This window comes from Bison bison, unplaced genomic scaffold (genome assembly GCF_000754665.1).
Source record: "Bison bison bison isolate TAMUID 2011002044 unplaced genomic scaffold, Bison_UMD1.0 scf7180017864118, whole genome shotgun sequence".
NCBI lineage: Eukaryota > Metazoa > Chordata > Mammalia > Artiodactyla > Bovidae > Bison > Bison bison.
This window is the reverse complement of record NW_011494690.1, coordinates 1,655,632-1,676,396: the sequence shown is the minus strand read 5'-3', so window position 1 is coordinate 1,676,396 and position 20,765 is coordinate 1,655,632. Positions and strand designations below refer to the sequence as shown.

Genomic DNA, 20,765 nt, shown 5'->3' with positions numbered 1-20,765 from the left:
CCTGGTTGATGACGGGACCATTAGGGATGCCTACAATCAGAAGTGGTATTTCTGCTCTGCTGTGGAAACCACTGAAGGTTTCATCACAGCAACATATTCCTCCTAACACCAAAACTTCCTGAAGTGCCTGCTTCTCTTTCAGCCAACATGCCCAACGCCCCACGCCTTCTGTGACTGCCCGAGGGCTGCTGCAGCTGACGCTGAAGGAATGGGACCATGTGTGCAGAGGGTGACTCAGCAGAAGCCAACTGCTGAAGACCCTATCCACCTTTAATCAAGGGGCTAAGCTTCCCACACTTACCGATTTCACAAAGACTTGTTCTGTAGAGTAGTCTCTAACATACTCAGTGAGTAAACATATCTTCTAGTGATTCTAAAATTTCAGCATTTCTCAGAATTTTATTTTTATTAAGTGATTTTTAAAAAATTAGCCAAAATTTTAGCATTCTTAGGATTATTTTGCCAATTTTGGTAATTAATTCACTAGATTTACCAAACCTATAGACCACCAATATCCTATTTAATAATCTAAAAAGATAAACCACTCTTATTATATGGGTAGTTTTAATAAATTTTGCATATTTCTGAACTAAATTACCAATTTTATTTCGTCCTAACAGCCTTAACATTGTTTTTATAATGTTTTTTCATAAATGAAAACCATTTTTTCAGCAGATCTGTGCTAGTCAACACAGTAGCCACTAACCACATGTGGCTGTTTAAACAAAATTAAAAATTCAGTTCCTCAATCACACTAGCTGTATTTCAACTCAATAACCACATGTGGCTCAATAACCACATGTGGCTGATGACTACTATACTGTACAGAACAGATACACATTTCCATCATCACAGAAAGTTCTACTGGACAGTACTGAACAAGACACTGGGCTTCCCAGGTGGAGCAGTGATAAAGAACCACTTGCCAATGCAGTAGACACACGAAATGGGGGTTCAATCCAGGGTTGGGAAGACCCCCTGAAGGAGGAAATGGCAACCTACTCCAGTATTCTTGCCTGGGAAATTCCATGGACAGGGGAGCCTGGTGGGCTTTATTCCATGGAGTCACAGAGTCAGACACAACTGAGCGACTGAACACGAAGCACGAACAAGATATTGATTTCATTCAACAATTTAAATTCAAAGGTACAAAAGGGTACATGATAAAAATTCTTCCATGTAAACCCCCAGCCATGTACTTCCCATGCTGGAGCCAACCAACACTTACATAAGCAGCATTTTAAGAAACGTTCAATTTATGTCTGTCCCACGTCCCTGTACCTGGAGAGCCTCTTCTGGTAGAAAAACAGAAAAGTACATAAAGCTTGGGCTCCTGATTCCAAGAGCACAGAGATGGAGGGACATAGAGAAGTGGAGGTAAGGGGCAGAATCGGGGAGACTTTTGTTAAGAATGAGGGAAACCAGAAAGGAAACAACAGATCCTGAATCGCAAGACAAGTACTGAGGGTCCGATCAACCTTGACCCTGGCTTCCCACAGCACTCTGAGGCTCTGATGATTCAACAAAACAAAACTGTCAGAAACCTTATGAACAACTAAAGCATACTTTCAAGAAATCAGTCAAAAATTTGAAGAACTAACACTCAGAAAATTGATCCTTCAATAAACTGGCTTGAACTGGCTTTCTGTGAATAACAGAGCTCTAATTAAGCAATATCTTTTAAATCTATTTCTTAGACCTTCTATCTTATTTTATGGGATTTGGACTCAGTATCACTATAGAAAATGCAGTAAACAACAGATTAAATGAGAGGAAATGAATATAGCTCTGGGGTTCCCTCAACAAAACCCTACATCAATAATTTCCACACCATTGGAGTCTTTCGTTATTACAAAAGCTTATAAGATACAAAAGAATCCCTATACTTCATTCCTCCAGTTCCTCACTTAAGTACATAATTTTTAAATCCACAGAAAAAATAAATGACTGTTGACCAGAACTGACCACAATGGCCATCCAAGTGAGTGAATGACTAGTGAAAAGAGTGAGTCTGGTTCTGCTGCCGTAGGCACGGGGAACATGTGAGAGGCAGTTCTACTTTCTACCTTGGGAAACTGAACCACATAGACTGTCCCTCTTGGTGTGAAATATAATTCATTTTTCTTTTCTCACTGTTTTTGTTTGCCAAATCTTTAATCACATCTTACACTCAGAACACTCTTCAAACTGCTCATTAGCTCATTAAATAGCCAAATGGACTGAAATGCTTATATAAACCATCTGTGTACCCTTCATTTTATAATGAGATCATTTTAAGGTCGAAAGTGCCACTCTCTCAAATTCATGGTTCTTCTTGAACTCTGTATGGCATTACATTCCTAACTTATATTTAGCTTAAAAATCACCATGCAGTGTAGAATCTCTGCCTCACTTTTTAAAAGTAATCTCCTTCATCTCACATTTGTTATTTCTGTAGTTTAATCTCTCTCACAAAATTATCTTGAATTTGTTGCTTCTACAGTTTATCCTGTTCATTTCTAAATGCCAAGTAAATAAAGGGTTATGCTGCATTTTCAATTAAATGATATTTGGAGAATCATAACATAGAGTATACTCATTTATATATTAAATTCCCTAAGCCATCCCTCACAATGTTTGTTACATGTAAAAATCCCAATGGCAAATATTATAAAGGACATACCAACTTTCATTTGATTATACCGGATTTATCCAAGGACCTATGTTGTTTCATTGTTATGAAATAAAAATTGTAAGTTTTTATCTTAAAAAAATTCTCTCAAGTTTGGTACAATGTTACCTATAATGTATGAAAGACAATGAGTTCAAACCAAAAGTAAATTTCAAATAAATCAAGCACTAGAATCATTAGAAATGTTAAAGAAAACTAAATGAAAATTATGAGAGAATTTTTTTTCCCAAAATACCTCACTCTGCTTTCTTTTCTTAGTGAAAATATATCTCATGAATGTCTCTTGAAGTACTTCTTGTTTAACAAGAAAATGCCAAAGTCGTTTGACTGGAAGTGCAGAAGAATCCCGGGATCTAGTTAAAAAAAAAAAAAGTATCACACTATTTTAGTATAGAAAATGTTTCATTATTTGCAGATAATTTTTTAAAACCTCCATTACTTCAAAGAAAATATAGCATTAACCGCAACAAAATTTAATGTTTCACTTTGAATTTTTAGTTCTATAAATCATTCCTTCATCTGGCAATTAATTCTCTAATTACTGATTCTCCAAATGGACAAGCTGAGCTGAGAGTCAAATGAATCTCTTTTTATTCTCTTTTTAAATTATCCTTTAGGTTGGATCTGCTGGTTATAGCATATCATCAATAAATATAAAGTCCCACATTTAATTTTTAACAGCCTAACAAACTAAAAAGCCTTGATCTTTCAAGTTTATGAGCAATACTCTACATCATGGCCAGCTGCCTCAAAAAACAGGATGCTGCTTATCAAAAGGGGCTTCCCAGGTAGAATTATCGATAAAGAACCCATCTGCCAAAAGACAAGAAATGAAGGAAGGGATGGCAACCCATTCCAGTATTCTTGCCTGCAGAATCCCATGGACAAAGGATCCTAGTGGGCTATAATCAATGGGCTAGTAAAGAGTCGGACATGACTGAAGTGACTTAAGCACACAGCACACAGATGAACAGATAGAAGATCAAAACATCAATTAAAAAACCTTACTATGTTTAGCATTAAATTACAGACAAAAGGTCAGTAGCATCTTATTTGCATATGTAGACTGTTATCCCAAAGCATTTAAGACTTCTTAAAATGATGACGAAAATAAAGGTTTCTTCCTGATTATAAAATTGTCTATTGAAGTATAGGTAATAGGGGAAAAATAATTTTCTATCCAGAATTCAGATATTTTCTTTGGCATATACTGCTAGAAACGGGATTGCAAATTCAAAGTCATGCATGGTTTAAAGGCTACTGGCATGATATTGTGCCAAACTGTCTTCCAGAAAGGTTAAGCCAAGCTACTCTTATTAGCATTATAAGAGAATTCTTACTTGAATGGAGTATTCTCAGGTTCTAGCATTGCTTTATTTCGAAGACTAGCTGGTCCAGCTCCAACTGAAAGGTCAGTTGGATATGTGTTGATATAGTTGGGGGGAGGACCTTCAAAATGATCCATTTTCTCTTGTAAGATCTGCTCCCAATTCTCCAAGTTTTTAATCACAGCAATACCCAATGGTGATGTTACAGGCAACTCTAAAATGTAACAGGATATACTTTACTTTGATTAAAGATGTCGACCATCCCCACATATTTACAAAATCCAAGTTGTTAGAGCCAAACCGTCTGAAAATAGAAATAAATCTGAAACTGTTAATCTAACATCATTTGGATTATTAATGCTTTGAACAAAAGACCAGCTTTCTAATATGAGCTGAGAAAATGTTCCACTTCTACAGGCTGGTTTCCTGCTTTTTCTTCCAACCTTCCAGGTAGTCAGTAATTCTTGCCATGTGAACTAAAAACCACACACTGGAACCTAAGATAAACAAGACACCTCATAACATCTCCAATGCAGTTTTTTTTTTTTTTTTCAGTTCTTTTATATGGATCTTGTAACAAGAAACTTGGTAATTATTAGCATTAATTTCCAAATTCCAAACTTACCAGAAAATTCCAATCCAGCAATGGGAAAGAAATTCCTGACATTGTGAAGTGCAAGCTTAACCATTGTCAAATGTAGAAGAGCCCAGCTGTTCAAATAGGATTAAAAAAAATTCTGCTTAATTGAAAAATAAAATCATGAGAACATAGTACTGTGTCAATTGTTTGGCCCAATCTCCCACCCAGAAAATAAGCTGTTTTTTCCTAACCATTTACTACTAAAAAAAAAAATAGTACTTTTGCAGTCTCTGAAAATAAAAGATATGCAACAATGGAAAGGGTTTTATTATACAGCCACATGGAATCTAACAGCATATCAATAAATTATGTAATTTTTTCCTCACTAAAAATATTTTTGCCAGCTATTCTTCGAAACAAGATGTGAAATACTCTACTATCTAGCAATTTACCTCGAAAGTAAAGAATTCCTAACCTGAAAATATGTCAGTTCTTATACAAATTCATGATATAATAGTAATGTTGCTTAAAACCAGTAATATCAGGAATTTTTACAAAAGAAAAGGCAGAAAGAAAAAGAAGAAAGCCTCATTTACCTATAGGAGTTAGGGTCTTGGTGCTCCTGTATCTGTATATCTGAAAAAAAAGCATCGTCTTCTTCTTCATCACTATGAATGCTTTCATCAGAATCATATATAACTCCACTATCAGACAAAGGGAGAAATGGCTGCAATAAAATGTGAAGTTATATTTGAATGTATAATTGGGTTATTTTTATCCTAATAATGAACATTTAAAGTGGTGTCAATCTAAATTAAAATTTTCTTTTGAAAATTATACTAGACCTGGGAAAGTCAAGAAACCAAGTTAAAACTCTCAGATTCAATAATAGCTACATACAACATAAATATTTTTTTAATTAATAGTCTTTTTCTTATATATCAGCAACAACTAGTTCAAAAACTCTGAAGAAAAAAACGTAATTAAGAAACATAATACCAAAGGGAAAAACTTTATGACAACTGTGATACCTACTGGTGAAGGAAATTACAAATCCCTTTAAAATCTAAATAAGGAGACTGGAGCATTAAAAATAATGATTCTTTAATTTATGTGTTTTAGGTAATTGCAATAAAAATTTCCATAGGGATTTCTTTTCCTTTTTTGAAACTTGATAATGACTGTAAAGTTCACAGGGAAGAAAAAAATAGGTAAGATTAGCTGAGAAATCTGTCTAAAGTGAAAGATAAGGTTTCTTAGTGAATATTAAAATCAGTAATTAAAACAAGTGCAGTCTAGCAATTGATTGATGGAAAAATATAGTCCAAGAAGAGTATATAAATAAGAAATTAATGTATGTATGACAAAGGTAACATCTTAAGGTGTTGGGAGGGAAGGAAAGACAAAACTGCTTGTAAGAGTGGCAAGAGAGGATAAGGAGGGCACCAAAGTCTGATTCTCACTTCACTCTAGATGAACAGGAGAGTTAAAAGTTAAAAAGAATGAGGAGGAGGAGGAAGAGGGAACAAAAGGAGAGGAGACGATAACAAAAGCAAATATTTATTAGTGGGAAGAACTTTTCTTAAAAACAATGTAACATCATTTTATAAAAATAAGTCGCGTCAGTCGTGTCCGACTCTGCGCGACCCCATAGACGGCACCCAACACGTTCCTCCGTCCCTGGGATTCTCCAAGCAAGAATACTGGAGTGGGTTGCTATTTCCTTCTCCAAAAGTATGGATAGACATGACTAAATAAACTTCCTAAAACTTCTGTATGTTAAAAACACAAATAAAATTAAAATAAACTGGAAAAAGTATCACAAGTAAGATAAATTGCTAATATGCTTAATAAATAGTTCATTAAAAGTAAGAAAAATATTACAGTTCTAATAGATAATTTAGTTAAGAACATGAACAGTCAGTTCCTCAAAGTAGAAAACCTAATGGCTGTAGATTCATTAACATTTTTATATCACTATAACAGGAAATAAAAATTTAATCAAATTAACAAAAACGAAAAAGGAATACTTAATGAGAGTAAAGTCATATGTGTGCTAACTATTCTCAGAGTATAAATCAGTAATCTGGAGATATATATCAAAAGCCTTTGACCCAGTACTTCTTAATTACATAATCAGAATGTGAATAGGCTTTGCAAAACAGATTATTAATCTCAGATTATTTATAAAAATGAAAAAATAAATATAGCAAAAAGCTAATAGGAAAATGGCTATGTAAACTATAACATACTCATCAAAATGAATAGTTATTTCACATGATTCACATTTTGAGATAGATTCTTAATACCTAATTTTTGATAATTTTTAAAAATTCAACATTTGATCAGCTAAGTCAAAATGTGATCCTTTAAAAGGACACACTGTCTATGCAGCAACAGCTCCAAAGTATTTTGGGGCAGTTTGATACCTTTTATATCTGAAGCAGCCTTACCAGAAAAGAGAAAACCTAAAATTGACAACGGAGAAGGCAATGGCACCCCACTCCAGTACTCTTGCCTAGAAAATCCCATGGACGGAGGAGCCTGGTGGGCTGCAGTCCATGGGGTCGCTACAAGTCAGACATGACTGAGCGACTTCACTTTCATTCTTCACTTTCATACATTGGAGAGAAATGGCAACCCACTCCAGAATTCTTGCCTGGAGAATCCCAGGGATGGGGGAGCCTAGTGGGCTGCCGTCTATGGGGTCGCACAGAGTCGGACACGACTGAAGTGACTTAGCAGTAGCAGCAAAATTGACAAAGTAGTATTTTTAAGACTTCAAAATGATAAATGATTTTAACAAACAAAATTTGCCTCAAACTAATAAACTTAAAATCTGTAGGGCAAATAAAAATGCCCCCTTCCTTTTGAACCTCCTTCCCACCCGCCACCACATCCCACCCCTCTAGGTTATCACAGAGCATCAGTTTGAGCTCCCTGCACCATACAGCAAATTCCTACTGGCTATCTATTTTACATATGGTAATATGTTTCAATACTACTCTCTCCATTCATTCTACCCTCTTCTTCACTCATTGCATCCACAAGCCCATTCTCTATGTCTCCATCGATGCCCTGCAAATAGGTTCATCAGTAACATTTTTCTAGATTCCATATACACACATTAATACAAGATATTTTTCTCTTTCTGACCTACTTCATACTGTAAAATAGGCTCTAGGTCCATCCACCTCACTAGATCTGACTTGTATGTGTTTTTTATGACTAAGTAATATTCCATTGTGTATATGTACCACGACTTTTTTATCCATTCATCTGTCGATGGATACCTAGGTTGCTTCTGTGTCCTGGCTATCATAAGTAGTGCTGCGGTGAACACTGGGGTACATGTATCTTTTTCAATTATGGTTTTCTCAGGGTATATGCCCAGTATGGGACTGTTGGGTCATATGGCAGTTTTATTCCTAGTTTCTTAAGGGATACTGTTTCTCCATAGTGGCTATACCAATTGACATTCCCACTAAGAGTGTAGGAGGGTCCCCTTTTCTCCACACCCTCTCCAGTGCTCATTGTTTGTAGACTTTCTGATGATAGCCATTCAGACTGGTGTGAGATGATACATCACTGGAGTTTTGATTTGCATTATAAAATTTCCAACAGATCCTTGCTTCAAGCCCTTGACATTTGAAATAGTTGGATACTTGATGAGGAAATTTAACTTGCTTCCAGCATTATAAAAATCTCAGCTTTATAAAATGTATCTATTCATGGAGGTACTTTCTCTAATTTGGGATCAAAATATAAAATATTTACACAGGATAACTGCAGTGGATTAAAATATTCAATACATAAAACATGTTGAAATCCATAATAACAAAAGTCACTTGCTTCCTCTGAAGGATGCTAGAGAATCAACTCATCACTTTGAAAACTGGTACAAAAAGCAAAGAATAAAGCATTTATCCTGTATTTCTCTTTCAAAATGCACTTCAGGTTAACCAAATAGGATGAATAAGGAAATATTTCAGCAAATAAATAAAACTCCCCAAATTTATGATAATGGATTCAGGCAAAGATCATCAATTAACATCCCAAAAAAGAATGTTTCCTGGTGGAAATACACAAAACCACCTATGAAGTAATCCTGTACTCCCTTTTCCCTACCTAATCATGGTGGAATGTGATAATGTCTCTAAATTTAACTCTCACTTTACAGAAAAACAGAAAATCAGAGGAATATGGTCAAAAAACCAAACACAGGGATGCCATCAGCAAGCCACTGAAAAATTTTAAATGACAAATTTGGGGGCAAAAAAGGGGCAGGGGTAAATTTAACAAAGTGAGGTGGGGGTAGAACCTACAGATTAAGAGAGACTTAAGACATATCAACCAACTGTAATATATGAATCATTCTGGATCCTGATTTAACAAACCAACTGTTCAAAAACATTTAAGGTATAATGGGGGAAAATGTGAACACTCTTTGGATACTTGATAGTAAAGAACCGTGTGTGAGTGTGTGTGCATGTAAATTTGAGTGTGTGTTTGTGTGTCTATGTGAGAGAGAGAGAGAATGCTCGTGTGTTACTGATTCAAAACCCTTCTTTTTAAAAAATACATAATGAAATATTTGTGAATGAAATTTCATGTTTGGATTTGCTCCCAATCTTGGGAGTAGGAAGAATTATAATGCGACAGAGGTAAAGAAGGAAACCTATCAATAGAATGTGAAGTGCTGAGAACACCAAGTGCAGAAAAGCACACACCCAGCACTGCGCAAAGCGGGACTGTGTAGGGTCTAGTCACCATGAGAATCTGATCCCCAGAGAAGTTCCTTCTGCTTTGGAGAAACAGATATGTCGTGGGCCCCACGAAGCCCATGGTCTGACGAAACTCTGAAATATCTGTCCACCTTCTCCTGCTCTAATTTCATGCTAACCAGAGTAACTACTGACAATCGGAAGGGATGCTAGATGGTAGATACAAGTATTCCAGTCCCTAGAAAAGGACGATGCTGATTATGTTAGTAAACTGAGTTCTGGTTTATACCTAAGTCCCATATGATTTTAATTTGTCTCAACCATATCAAGTGTCTGATCATTTCTGAATGATTATTCAGCTTCTGGAGTTGAGAGATGAAATGTCTGAACTATGGTGATTGAACCCAGAAGCTGCCCCATCATTCCTATGTGATGCAAACAGACACACATAAAGCATGTGTTCCTTAGGCCCCTTACCTTTGCAACAAAATAATCCCACATACTAAGTTCAGGAGGAATAAACTTTTCTTTGTAAGATGGTCTTTCTGCAGGCACAGGTGGTGGGGTAGTGTCCTTTACAGGTCTTCCAGGGACCAGCATTCGCATGTTAAACCTCCTACGGTGTTTATCTATGTCTTCAGAAGGAACAGGAGGTGCTGAATTTAAAGACAGGAAAAAAAAAATCCCATTCTTATTTTCCATTATTAATTCAAAGAGTTAACCTTTCTTTTCAGCCTTGGAAAGAACATTCTTGCCATGTTTTTAGTTTCCACTAAATTACTTGTATCTGTGCTTGTGAACTTTTCTAGTCACTGCATCAGTTTTCCAGCAATCATGACAGAGATGTAGATGAGGATAGACTATAAAGGATTAACTTGCAATGAAGCAGCCTATGTGCCATTAATATACGGAACAAGGATTCAAGCAATTCTATATACAATGTATCAAATAAATGATGTAGATTCAACAAGTAGTAAACAGAGCACATGAGGGATTATTTCTGGCTATGCTGTTCAAGAAAGAGTCACTGAATGTATATGTAGGATATAAAGCATGCCTTAAAAGAAAAGCAGAGGCTCAACGTGAAAAGAGGAAGTTGACACCAGAAACAAATGATCAATGGCTTGGCTAAATGAGGAATAATTTTCTTTTGCTAGACAGGTGGTCAGGGAGGGGAGTAACAGGGATACTCTGGAGCATGGACTAGCTTGTGGATAGAAAGCTAGGAACTCATCCTGTGGGCCATTCTCATGAAGGCATCTTGAATGAGGCACGTGATGAGGCGAAGTCTGCACGATCAATGAGGACGGAATGGCCTGAACTAGCACAGTGGGTGGTAAAGACCGAAAGGCAGGTTTAGATGTGAGAAATACATAAAAGGAATATCAAAAGGATTCAGGACTAATTGGATATGAGATAGCCAGGAAGAAGTCAGCCTGGTCCTCTCCTGAGGCTCCCTGTCACAGAAAATTTATCTCAAGTTCTCTTTGATGAACATGACTAGGCTACACCACTTTTATCTTTTTTTAATTGAGGTGGAATTTACATGAAATTAACCATTTTACAATGTACAGTTCAGTGGCATTTAGTACATTCATACTGTTATGCAACCAACATCCCTATCCAGTTGCAAAGCATTCTCACCACACCAAATGAAAACTCCACACTAATCAATCACTCCCCATTCCTTTCTCCCCCTAGCCCATGGCAACCAATATGCTTTCTGTCTCTATGGATTTACCTATTCTGAATATTTCATATAAATGGAAGCAGGCACTGTGTGACCTTTTGTGTCTGGCTTCTTAAACTGAGCATCATATTTTTAAGGTTCATGCTGGTTATAGCATGTGTTAATAGTCACTCTTTTTTATGCTGAATTACGTTCCACTGTACTTATATACCACATTTTGCTTATCCATTCACTCTTGATGGTAACCCACAACTATCTTTTGGGAGAAGACTTTTTTTTTTTTAATTTTTACAACGTTGTGTTGGTTTCAGCCACAGAACAATGCATATCAGCCATAATTATACATACATCCCTCGCTCCCTCGCCTCCCTCTCCTCCCCCTAGCCCAGCCCTCCAGGTCATCACAGAGCACCAGAGTGGGCTCCCTGTACTACCCAGCAACTTCTCACCAGCTATCCATCTTACACCTGACAGTGTGCGTATGTTGATGTTACTTTCTCCATTTGTTCCACTCTCCCCCTCCCCCACTGTGTCCACAAGTCCATTCTCTACATCTGCATCTCCATTCCTTCCCTGGAAACAGGCTCATCAATAGCATTTTTCTAGATTCCATACATATGTGTTAATATACTATATTTGTTTTTCTCTTTCTGACTTACTTCACTATGTATAATAGGCTCTAGGTTCATCCACCTCACTAGAACTGATTCAAATTTGTTCTTCACAATTATCTTTTAAGTGGGCTATTCCCACAGCCTCCCACATGGGCTCCCTACTTTTATTCTTTCACACAGACTATTTTCCACCCAGCAATTAGAGTGGGTCTTTTAAACATCTAAATCAGATTACATCACTCTTCTGCTTAAAATCTTCCAGTAGTTTCCTATCTTCCTTTAGAATAACAGTGATAATAAATGACCCATGAAGCCCTAAGGGACCTTGCCCCCAGTTACTTATCTCATCTCTGACCATACTCCCTGGCTCAGGATAGCCATCTGGCCAGCACAACAGTTCTTGGAAAAAGTCAAGTTAATCCAACCTCATGACTTTTGCACTCACTTCCCCATCTGCCTGAAATGCTCTGGCCCCAGGTATCTGGACAATCTGATCCCTGACTTCCTTAGGACTCTGATCAAATGTCATCTATTCAGAAATGTGTCTTTTGACCACCCTAACTAAACTCTTCCCACCCCGTTTTCCCTCATCATTCTCTGTCTACTCACTCTGCTATATTTTTATTGTAGTTCTGACCATACCTGAAATACTATGATTTGTTAATTGTGTGTTTACCTGTACTAGGTGTAAGCTTCACGAAAAGTATGGGGTTTGTCTGTTTTGTTCACCATACCCCAAAAGCCTGGCATATGGCAGGTGTACGTGAATGTAAACATGAATATGTCCTCAGAAGGTTAAGCATGATGATTTGATGAGTGAATTACCATGAAACAATAATAGAAAACTCAGGAAGAGAAAAGAAGTGATTTGGGAGGAAAACTTTTCAATTTACAGTGGATTACAACTGGAAAGGAAGATGGAGATGAGTCATCCATATGTAACAGGAGTGGAGACAATGGGAGTCAGTAAGATCATCTCCCTTACTTTGATTTACATGGGAACTTATTCATTTGATTCGATCTTGGGCACCAAGGACACAGGTTAGAACCTGTACCTTTAGCTAGTGGCTCTCTGAGCCACTATCTCATCATCTGTAACATGAGCATTTCTATGGATGAATTAAGACAGGCAATTTCTGTGTTACAGCACCAAGGTGGAAAACGTTCCCATGGCATCAGTCTATACCTTACCATCCTACCATCTTAAAAAGTGGACTAAAAATATATTCTCATCCCTAAGAAAAAAAAAAAAAAAGAGCACAGAAAATGGAATTCAAAGACCATGTGCATGATTGGAAGAGCCTGAGTATGACCATGAACTTAATCTGAAGCCAACTACTGGTATACTCTGTAAGAACTATGAGGATTTATCTAAATCTTCTCTACTTAAAAACTTTTTTTTAAAACTTTTAAAAAATAAGTGTGATATTTTAAAATAAAAGCTGAGAAAAGAATGTGGGTTGCAAAAAAAATAATTCTCAATTAATATTTCTACCTTTTAAACAAACACATTGCTAAAGAAAGTTCTAAAGAATATTGACTAGGATACAGATTAGCTTACTATTCCATAGTTAAGAAATCTTTAACTTTCCATGCTATGTTACAGATAACACCCTTAATGCTTTTACTTACTTCAATCAACAAACCTTGAGTGTTTTTCTTATGTATGCCTATATATCATGGCAATGAGTTCGGACCTAACTCAACTTTGTGCATTACGGAAAGTCCAAAAATTTTAGCCCAGTTATTTATGATAATGACCAAAACTTATTAATAAAGCTTTTATAAACTCAAAATCACCATGATAAACTATAAAAAAATAAAAACTATCCTTTTCCACGACCTCATTCCTCAACACTATTTCCTCACTTAACTTTACCTTTCCTTTTTTCTTTTTTATTCTTTTCAAATTTATCAAAAAATGTTACACTGAAACTGTACTCTTTATTCTAATATGAGATTATTTATTATTCTAAGACTGATTATACGTTAAACATCACTGATTTTCAAAACAAAAATTCTTTTTTAAAAAAACTTTAATTTTCATATAAGAAACTATTTATACTTATATACATCATTGTTATCAAATTTATCTTACCTGAAATATTTTCAGATTGTCTCTGAGGCTTCACAACAAGTTTCACACCCCCTCCAAAAACAGCAGCCCACATTCGGTTGTTTAACGGGTGGGCTGCGAGTCGAAACAATTCATTGGAGGAATTTGTGGCAAGAGCATGTATCAATAAACTCAAGTACACAGCGACAACAGCTTCACACAACAAAATATTCAATTTCGGCTGGTCTTCATCTTGGGCTGAACTCAAGAGATTAATAAGTGAACTCACACCTGTAAGGGTATATAATATTAAAAGAAGTCTATCAGCATAAAGCTCCAGAAGGGAAACAAATCCAAATCTGCAACTGAACCACAATTATGTATCTATATTATACTATATATATAGTATCAATATACACACATGGAGATATATATATAGATAGATAGACAGATACACATATAATTCCACAGTTTTCCTCCACTTATGCATGCATACTCAGTTGCTTCAGTCGTGTCCAACTCTGCAACCCTATGGACTGTAACCCACCAGGTTCCTCTGTCCATGGGATTTACCAGGCAAGAATATTGGAGTGGGCTCCCATTTCCTTCTCCAGGGGATCTTCCCAACTAAGGGATTGAACCCAGATCTCTTACATCTCCTGCAAAGCAGGAGATTCTGGGTTCAACTGCAGAGCCAGGAAGATCCCCTGGAGAAGGAAATGGCAAACCACTTGAGTGGTCTTGTCTGGAAAATCCCATGGACAGAGGAGACTGGAGGGCTATAGTCCACGGGGTCATAAGAGTTGGACACGACTTAGTGACTAAATCACCATCCATAGTTTGAACAACAAAATAAATGATAGAAATTGTTTATAACCTACAGACTAAAACAGGAATCCATTCATCCACAATGAAATAATAAATGAGTGAATAAACAAAAAGAAGAGAAAGCTCTTCCTTATATCACAATTTCAACTAATACGTAGAAAGAAGCATAGAATTAGAAAATCACCACTGAGTAATCTCCAGTTATATTTGATTCAGGCAGGAGTCATCACTGAACATTATAATTAGCAGGTAAAAGTATGACATTTTACACAATCCTCAAACACTCTCTTCAAAAGATACTTATGAATTGCAAAAGAGAATAATTTTACAAAGGAGAAATCTGGCAGAAACTACCACACAAAGTGGTCAAAGTTAATGGCACCAGTGCTGGGACCAAAGTGGCATCATGTGCCTCTTGCTATTTTGCTCTGAGAAGGGTACAATCTCTCTTCATAATCTGAATCTAATATTAACATCAGAAAAACCGAAACATAAGAACATTCTAAAAAATAATTGGCTAGTACTCTTTGAAAGTGTCAAAGTCATGAGAGACAAAGAAAGGAGGACTGCATATTAAAGGAGATTCGTGAGACAATACAACTAAGAATACAACATGGAAGACTTCAGTGAGATGATTGGTGAAACTATCAAAAAAAAAAAAAAAACCCTACAGGTTAGACAACAGTACTGTATCAATATTAAGATGCTGAATTTCCTAACACATCCTAAATTTTGGTAACAATGTTATACTTAATAAGAGAATGCCTATTTTTAGGAAAGATAAACTGATATGTGTAAAGGGGCATCATTTCTACAATTTATCCTCAAGTATTTCAGAAAAAAAGTATATATATATATATCCACACAGACACACAATAAGTGAGGGAGAGAGGAGGAATGAATGATAAGGCAAGTATGGTAAAATGTCTACGTTGGGAAATTTGGGTGAAGATTATACAAAAATTCTTTGTACCATTTTTGAAACTTTTACAAGTTTGAAATTCAATAAAAAGTCAAAACAACAATGTTTGGAGAAACATGTATAAAAGAATTTTAAATATACACTCTGAGTCTGTCACTTCCTCCATTGCCCCTCTTTACAAAGATCATTAACATGTAATCATAGATATAGATTAAGAGTAGAAATTTATAAAACTACAGTAAAAATTAAATGACATGGCAAATGAGGAAAGGATGATGAGAGTAGAGGTTTGAAATAACTGATACTGAGAGTGAGAAAGAGCTAACCAGAGGGAAAGGACTGGCAGACACCATGACATATGTGTAACAGGACGGTCACTCCTGTCCTAAATATACCAACATCTTGAGAATGACTGTATTCTGATACATCAGTGAAAAAACGTGTGTGATACTGGCTCTCTAAGACTCTAACTCAGGATGTCTAAGGATAAGAAACACAATTGTGCTCACCCTTGGGAAAGATGTTAAACCTTGCTTTTTTTATGCTGGTCAGCACAGCTGGTTTTTGAAGCCTTAACTTTCTGAATCTTCAGACAACATTATAATATTTAAGAATTCCTAATCCATGGCAGAAAATATCATCAAAAACAAACAAACAAAAAGTGATTCACCAAATCCACAAACAACAACAATCAGGGAACCAGTTAGTAGTTTTGTAAAAAGGAGTTTCCAAATAGAAAATTTAAACAAATATAAAAACAGCACTCGAGTTCTCACCGGGCCATTGAGCAGGAGAAGAATTTGGTGTTGCATGTTCTTCAATGCTTTCTGTCCTTAGTCTTCGACGATCACTTAAAAGAAGCCCTTGATAAGCCATTCCTGTAAACTGGTTTCCTTCTGTTTGACTGCCAAACCAAACAAAATTCTGTTATTTATCGTCCACAGAGGTAATAAGCAAGTATACCTTAAACACACTTTTTAAATAACTGTAGCAAAAACAAAACTCTTAAAACTGAATTCAATGTTCCAATAATAACTTATTTCAGAAAGTTTTTTAAATTAGTTACAAATATTTATTGATAGTTTTTTAAAAGAAAATACCAAATGTTCTATTTGGGCAGATGACATTTAGTCTTTAAAACCTTTCCCAAATGCCGCTTAAAACTTAAAAATCTTTTCCATATTCACTTATTTGTATTTTAAAAGTCTGCTGTAAGGAGATTACTGTTGGTACCAGGAATATCAGAAGTTTCAGCAACTATGTTGTTGCATTCTTAGTCCTGCCAAGATGTGCAAGCTCAATTCTGAATTAAAAGGTCAACTAAATCTGCAGGAAACTATTTTAGAAAAACCTAAAGTCAAACATGCCCAAATATTTACTTTCCTCATCTTTATGGAGTGTGGGAAATACACAAGAAGAAAATAAATATGACTTCTCAGAGAGTCAATCACAGCCTAAGAACTAGAAAAGATATATTTAAACAAAATGCATTTGGATTCTCATCTGGCACCATTTGAAGCAGTGACTGATATCAAACAAATTGTCTTTGATCATTAAGGTGATCACTGTCAACTAAATAAACTTTTTCTTATTTACACTTCCAAGTTTTGAGAGTTCACTTAGACATGGCCTTACTAGGCTAACATCAGAGTTAGGCCATTTTGAGAGAGTTAACTCCTTATGCAATAACAGTCTTCCCACAAGAGGCTGCTGAGTTTATAAGAAAAAAAAATCTAGATACATGTTTAATATACATTTAATGTGATTCTATTTATAGTACAAACTTTTCATTTATTAACATAATTCATTTAAGTCTAGGTCATCTTTCTGACTGATTCAATTTCTTACTACTTATATTGCCCCGGTCATTAAAATATAAAGTATACACTGATGAAGGCAATTAGACATTTAACAAAATTTCAAACCATTACATCTATTGATATCACTTTTAAAGACTGATACCGAAAGAGGTAAGTAAAATTGATTTTAATAATTCAATGCTAGGAATGTACTTTATCATTTTTCAAAAGTTTTCCCTCTTTCAACTGAAAAGCAAACAAACAGGAACTAATCTAATGCCAAAGGAATAGCTCCTAAGGGAGAAAAAAATTAGAAAACTTCATATTATAAATTACTTTGGATAATGGATACTTCTTTTCTTGAAAACAAAAAGAAGATGGTGATGATAATTTTCCTTTACCATCTGTCATTTTCTACTTGTCTCTGTTGTTACTAGGTGATTGCTAAACTAAACAATTATTTTCTCATTCTCATAAAGTACACACGGTGGTCATATTCCAGGATTTTTCAGTCCCTTGGAAGCAGAACCTTAATATAACTGTGGTACAGTTTAATGTTTTTGCTGTATAAATACTATTTGGGTGATTTTTTTTTTTTTTTTACCTGTAGCTATGACTGTCACATAATGCTTGGTAAATTGATGCAGAAAGTGATGCTGCTAATGAATGAAGTGTGTGCACCTAAAACCAAAACAGCCACAATTACATTTTGTACTGATATTTCTACAAACAGTAGTAGGTTAAAGATCAGAAAATATCCAAGAAACTAGCAATATCATAAATAAGACTAGATCCTACATGAGACTACTAACTCTGCCTTAAAGCTTCTAAAATAACACTCACCTAATTTAATATGCATTCTTACAACAAAGTTAACTGATTTATACACATATTTATCAAATATTCATTACTGTGAGCCTGCCGTTTTGCAGGCCTTGAGTAAAGTGTCAACGTTCACATTGCTGGGACTGTCCTAGCCTGCTAATGAATAGCTTAAAAAAAGAGAACCAAAATTAGCAGACAATTTTCAGAGCTTTTATTTAAACTTGCCTTATTAAATTCCCCTTGATGAAACTGAAGAACTGATCTTATCAATAAGAATGAATTAAATGTTTAGAAAATGTATCAATCACTGTGTGAAATGGTTAATTTTCCAGAAAGCAAGATATCCATCCACTTAGAAGTAATGCAGTCTGAAAATTTTAAATTTTGATAGTTTAAAAAATTATCAATATAATATCAAAACCTACAGTGCCATGCTGAATCAACACTTGATTCCTACAATCTTAAAATCTGAAGGGATCTTAGAAATAGTTTCATACTTTTTCAAAGCTTATCCAAATTTCCTGGAACTAGAAATGTTAACTTAGATTACATTAAATGCCAACGTAATTATAAGCACTGAATGAATTTTCTACTTTTCCATATTCACCTATCAAATAATTTAAGTAATCTCAACAGGGGCTTCCCCAGGTAGTACTAGTGGTAAAGATCATGCCTAACAATGCAGGAGATGCAAGAGACATGGGTTTGATCCCCGGGTCAGGAAGATCCCTTGGAGGGCATGGCAACCCCCTCCAGTGTTCTTGTGTGCAAAATCCCATGGACAGAGGAGCCTGGTGGGCTCCAGTCCACAGAGTCGCAAAGAGGTGGACACACCTGAAGCGACTCAGCATGCAAGCAATAGGATGACATGACCAGTTAATCGGGTTCTTCAGAAGCACACACTACCAGAGACTGAATGTGCATTTCATACAAAAAAATTTTAAAGAAAAAATGCTGGGGAACTGAAATGACATCAGCCACTGGAACTGGAAAAAGCACAGGACAAATACACTTAGGCTAGTACAGAGGAAGTTTGATCAACTCTCCAGATCCTGCCATCCTCCCTAGGGTTTCTTAGCATCTACCTGCTTTTACGTTTTCAGCATAGGATATAGTTTTAATTTGGGGTAGTTAATTCTGTATATTGTCACCCTGATTATTTACTTATATGCACAGTACATCATGAGAAATGCTGGGCTGGATGAAGTACAAGCTGAAATCAAGATTGCTGGGAGAAATACCAATAACCTCAGATATGCAGATGACACCACCCTTATGGCAGAAAGTGAAGAAGAACTAAAGAGCCTCTTGATGAAAGTCAGAGAGGAGAGTGAAAAAGTTGGCTTAAAGCTCAACATTCAGAAAACTAAAATCATGGCATCCGGTCCCATAATTTCATGACAAGTAGGTGTGGAAACAGTGGAAACAGTGTCGGACTTTATTTTTGGGGGCTCCAAAATCACTGCAGATGGTGATTGCAGCTATGAAATAAAAAGACGCTTACTCCTTGGAAGGAAAGTTATGACCAACCTAGACAGCATATTAAAAACCAGAGATATTACTTTGCCAACAAAGGTCCATCTAGTCAAGGCTATGGTTTTTCCAGTAGTCATGTATGGACGTGAAAGTTGGACTATAAAGAACGCTGAGCACCAAAGAATTGATGCTTTTGAACTGTGGTGTTAGATAAGACTCTGGAGAGTCCCTTGGACAGCAAGGAGATCCAACCAGTCCATCCTAAAGGAGATCAGTCCTGAGTATTCAATGGAAGGACTGATGTTGAAGCTGAAACTCCAAAACTGTGGCCACCTGATGTGAAGAGCTGACTCATTTGAAAAGACCCTGATGCTGGGAAAGATTGAAGGCAGGAGGCAAAGGGGACGACAGAGGATGAGATGGTTGGATGGCATCACCGACTCCATGGAGGTGAGTTTGAGTTAACTCCGGGAGTTGGTGATAGACAGGGAGGCCTTGCATGCTGTCATCCATGGGGTCACAAAGAGTCGGACACAAATGAGCGACTGAACTGAATTCTGTCCATATTCTCATTACCCTGAACTACTGCACAGTTTCCAACAAAACAAAATCCTCAGGCAGATACCAATGAGAGTACTTTCGCTGGGACTTCTAATCAATCATGGTTTTCCCCAAGATACTTCCTGAACTTACATTTTCATAGTATCTCAGCATGTAAGGAACAGTTATAAATATTTCTACATAATGATTCATTTAAACAAGATGGGGATCTAAAGGAATGTGTGTTAAGAATACGGTATAGAAAATGAATTAATTTTTCCAAAAAAGTATCTGCCTGTCTTAAAGGAAGACAGTAACTTTTCCACAAGTAAGAAGAAGCTATTATATTAGATTCAGGTGTACAGCATAGTGGTTCAGTATTTTTATGATAATTCTAAAATAATGGCTATATTTTCCTGTGCTATCAACCTAGATAGCATATTGAAAAGCAGAGACATTACTTTGCCAACAAAGGTTCGTCTAGTCAAGGCTATGGTTTTTCCTGTGGTCATGTATGGATGTGAGAGTTGGACTGTGAAGAAGGCTGAGCGCCGAAGAATTGATGCTTTTGAACTGTGGTGTTGGAGAAGACTCTTGAGAGTCCCTTGGACTTCAAGGAGATCCAACCAGTCCATTCTGAAGGAGATCAGCCCTGGGATTTCTTTGGAAGGAATGATGCTGAAGCTGAAACTCCCGTACTTTGGCCACCTCA

The 20,765-nt window shown here is 36.2% G+C and overlaps 1 protein-coding gene across 1 annotated transcript in view; it reads right to left on the bottom strand.

Annotated features, from left to right (window-relative positions):
* DMXL2 (Dmx-like 2) overlaps positions 1-20,765 on the bottom strand; it is a gene marked incomplete at its 5' end in the record, with an annotated part of 169,766 nt that overhangs the window by 12,028 nt on the left and 136,973 nt on the right. The window contains 8 exons of the mRNA XM_010839555.1: positions 2,907-3,024; positions 4,012-4,213; positions 4,625-4,710; positions 5,176-5,306; positions 9,781-9,959; positions 13,706-13,954; positions 16,190-16,317; positions 17,817-17,893. Of these exons, the coding sequence (XP_010837857.1) occupies positions 2,907-3,024; positions 4,012-4,213; positions 4,625-4,710; positions 5,176-5,306; positions 9,781-9,959; positions 13,706-13,954; positions 16,190-16,317; positions 17,817-17,893 (1,170 nt within the window). The remainder of the gene's footprint in view (positions 1-2,906; positions 3,025-4,011; positions 4,214-4,624; positions 4,711-5,175; positions 5,307-9,780; positions 9,960-13,705; positions 13,955-16,189; positions 16,318-17,816; positions 17,894-20,765) is intronic.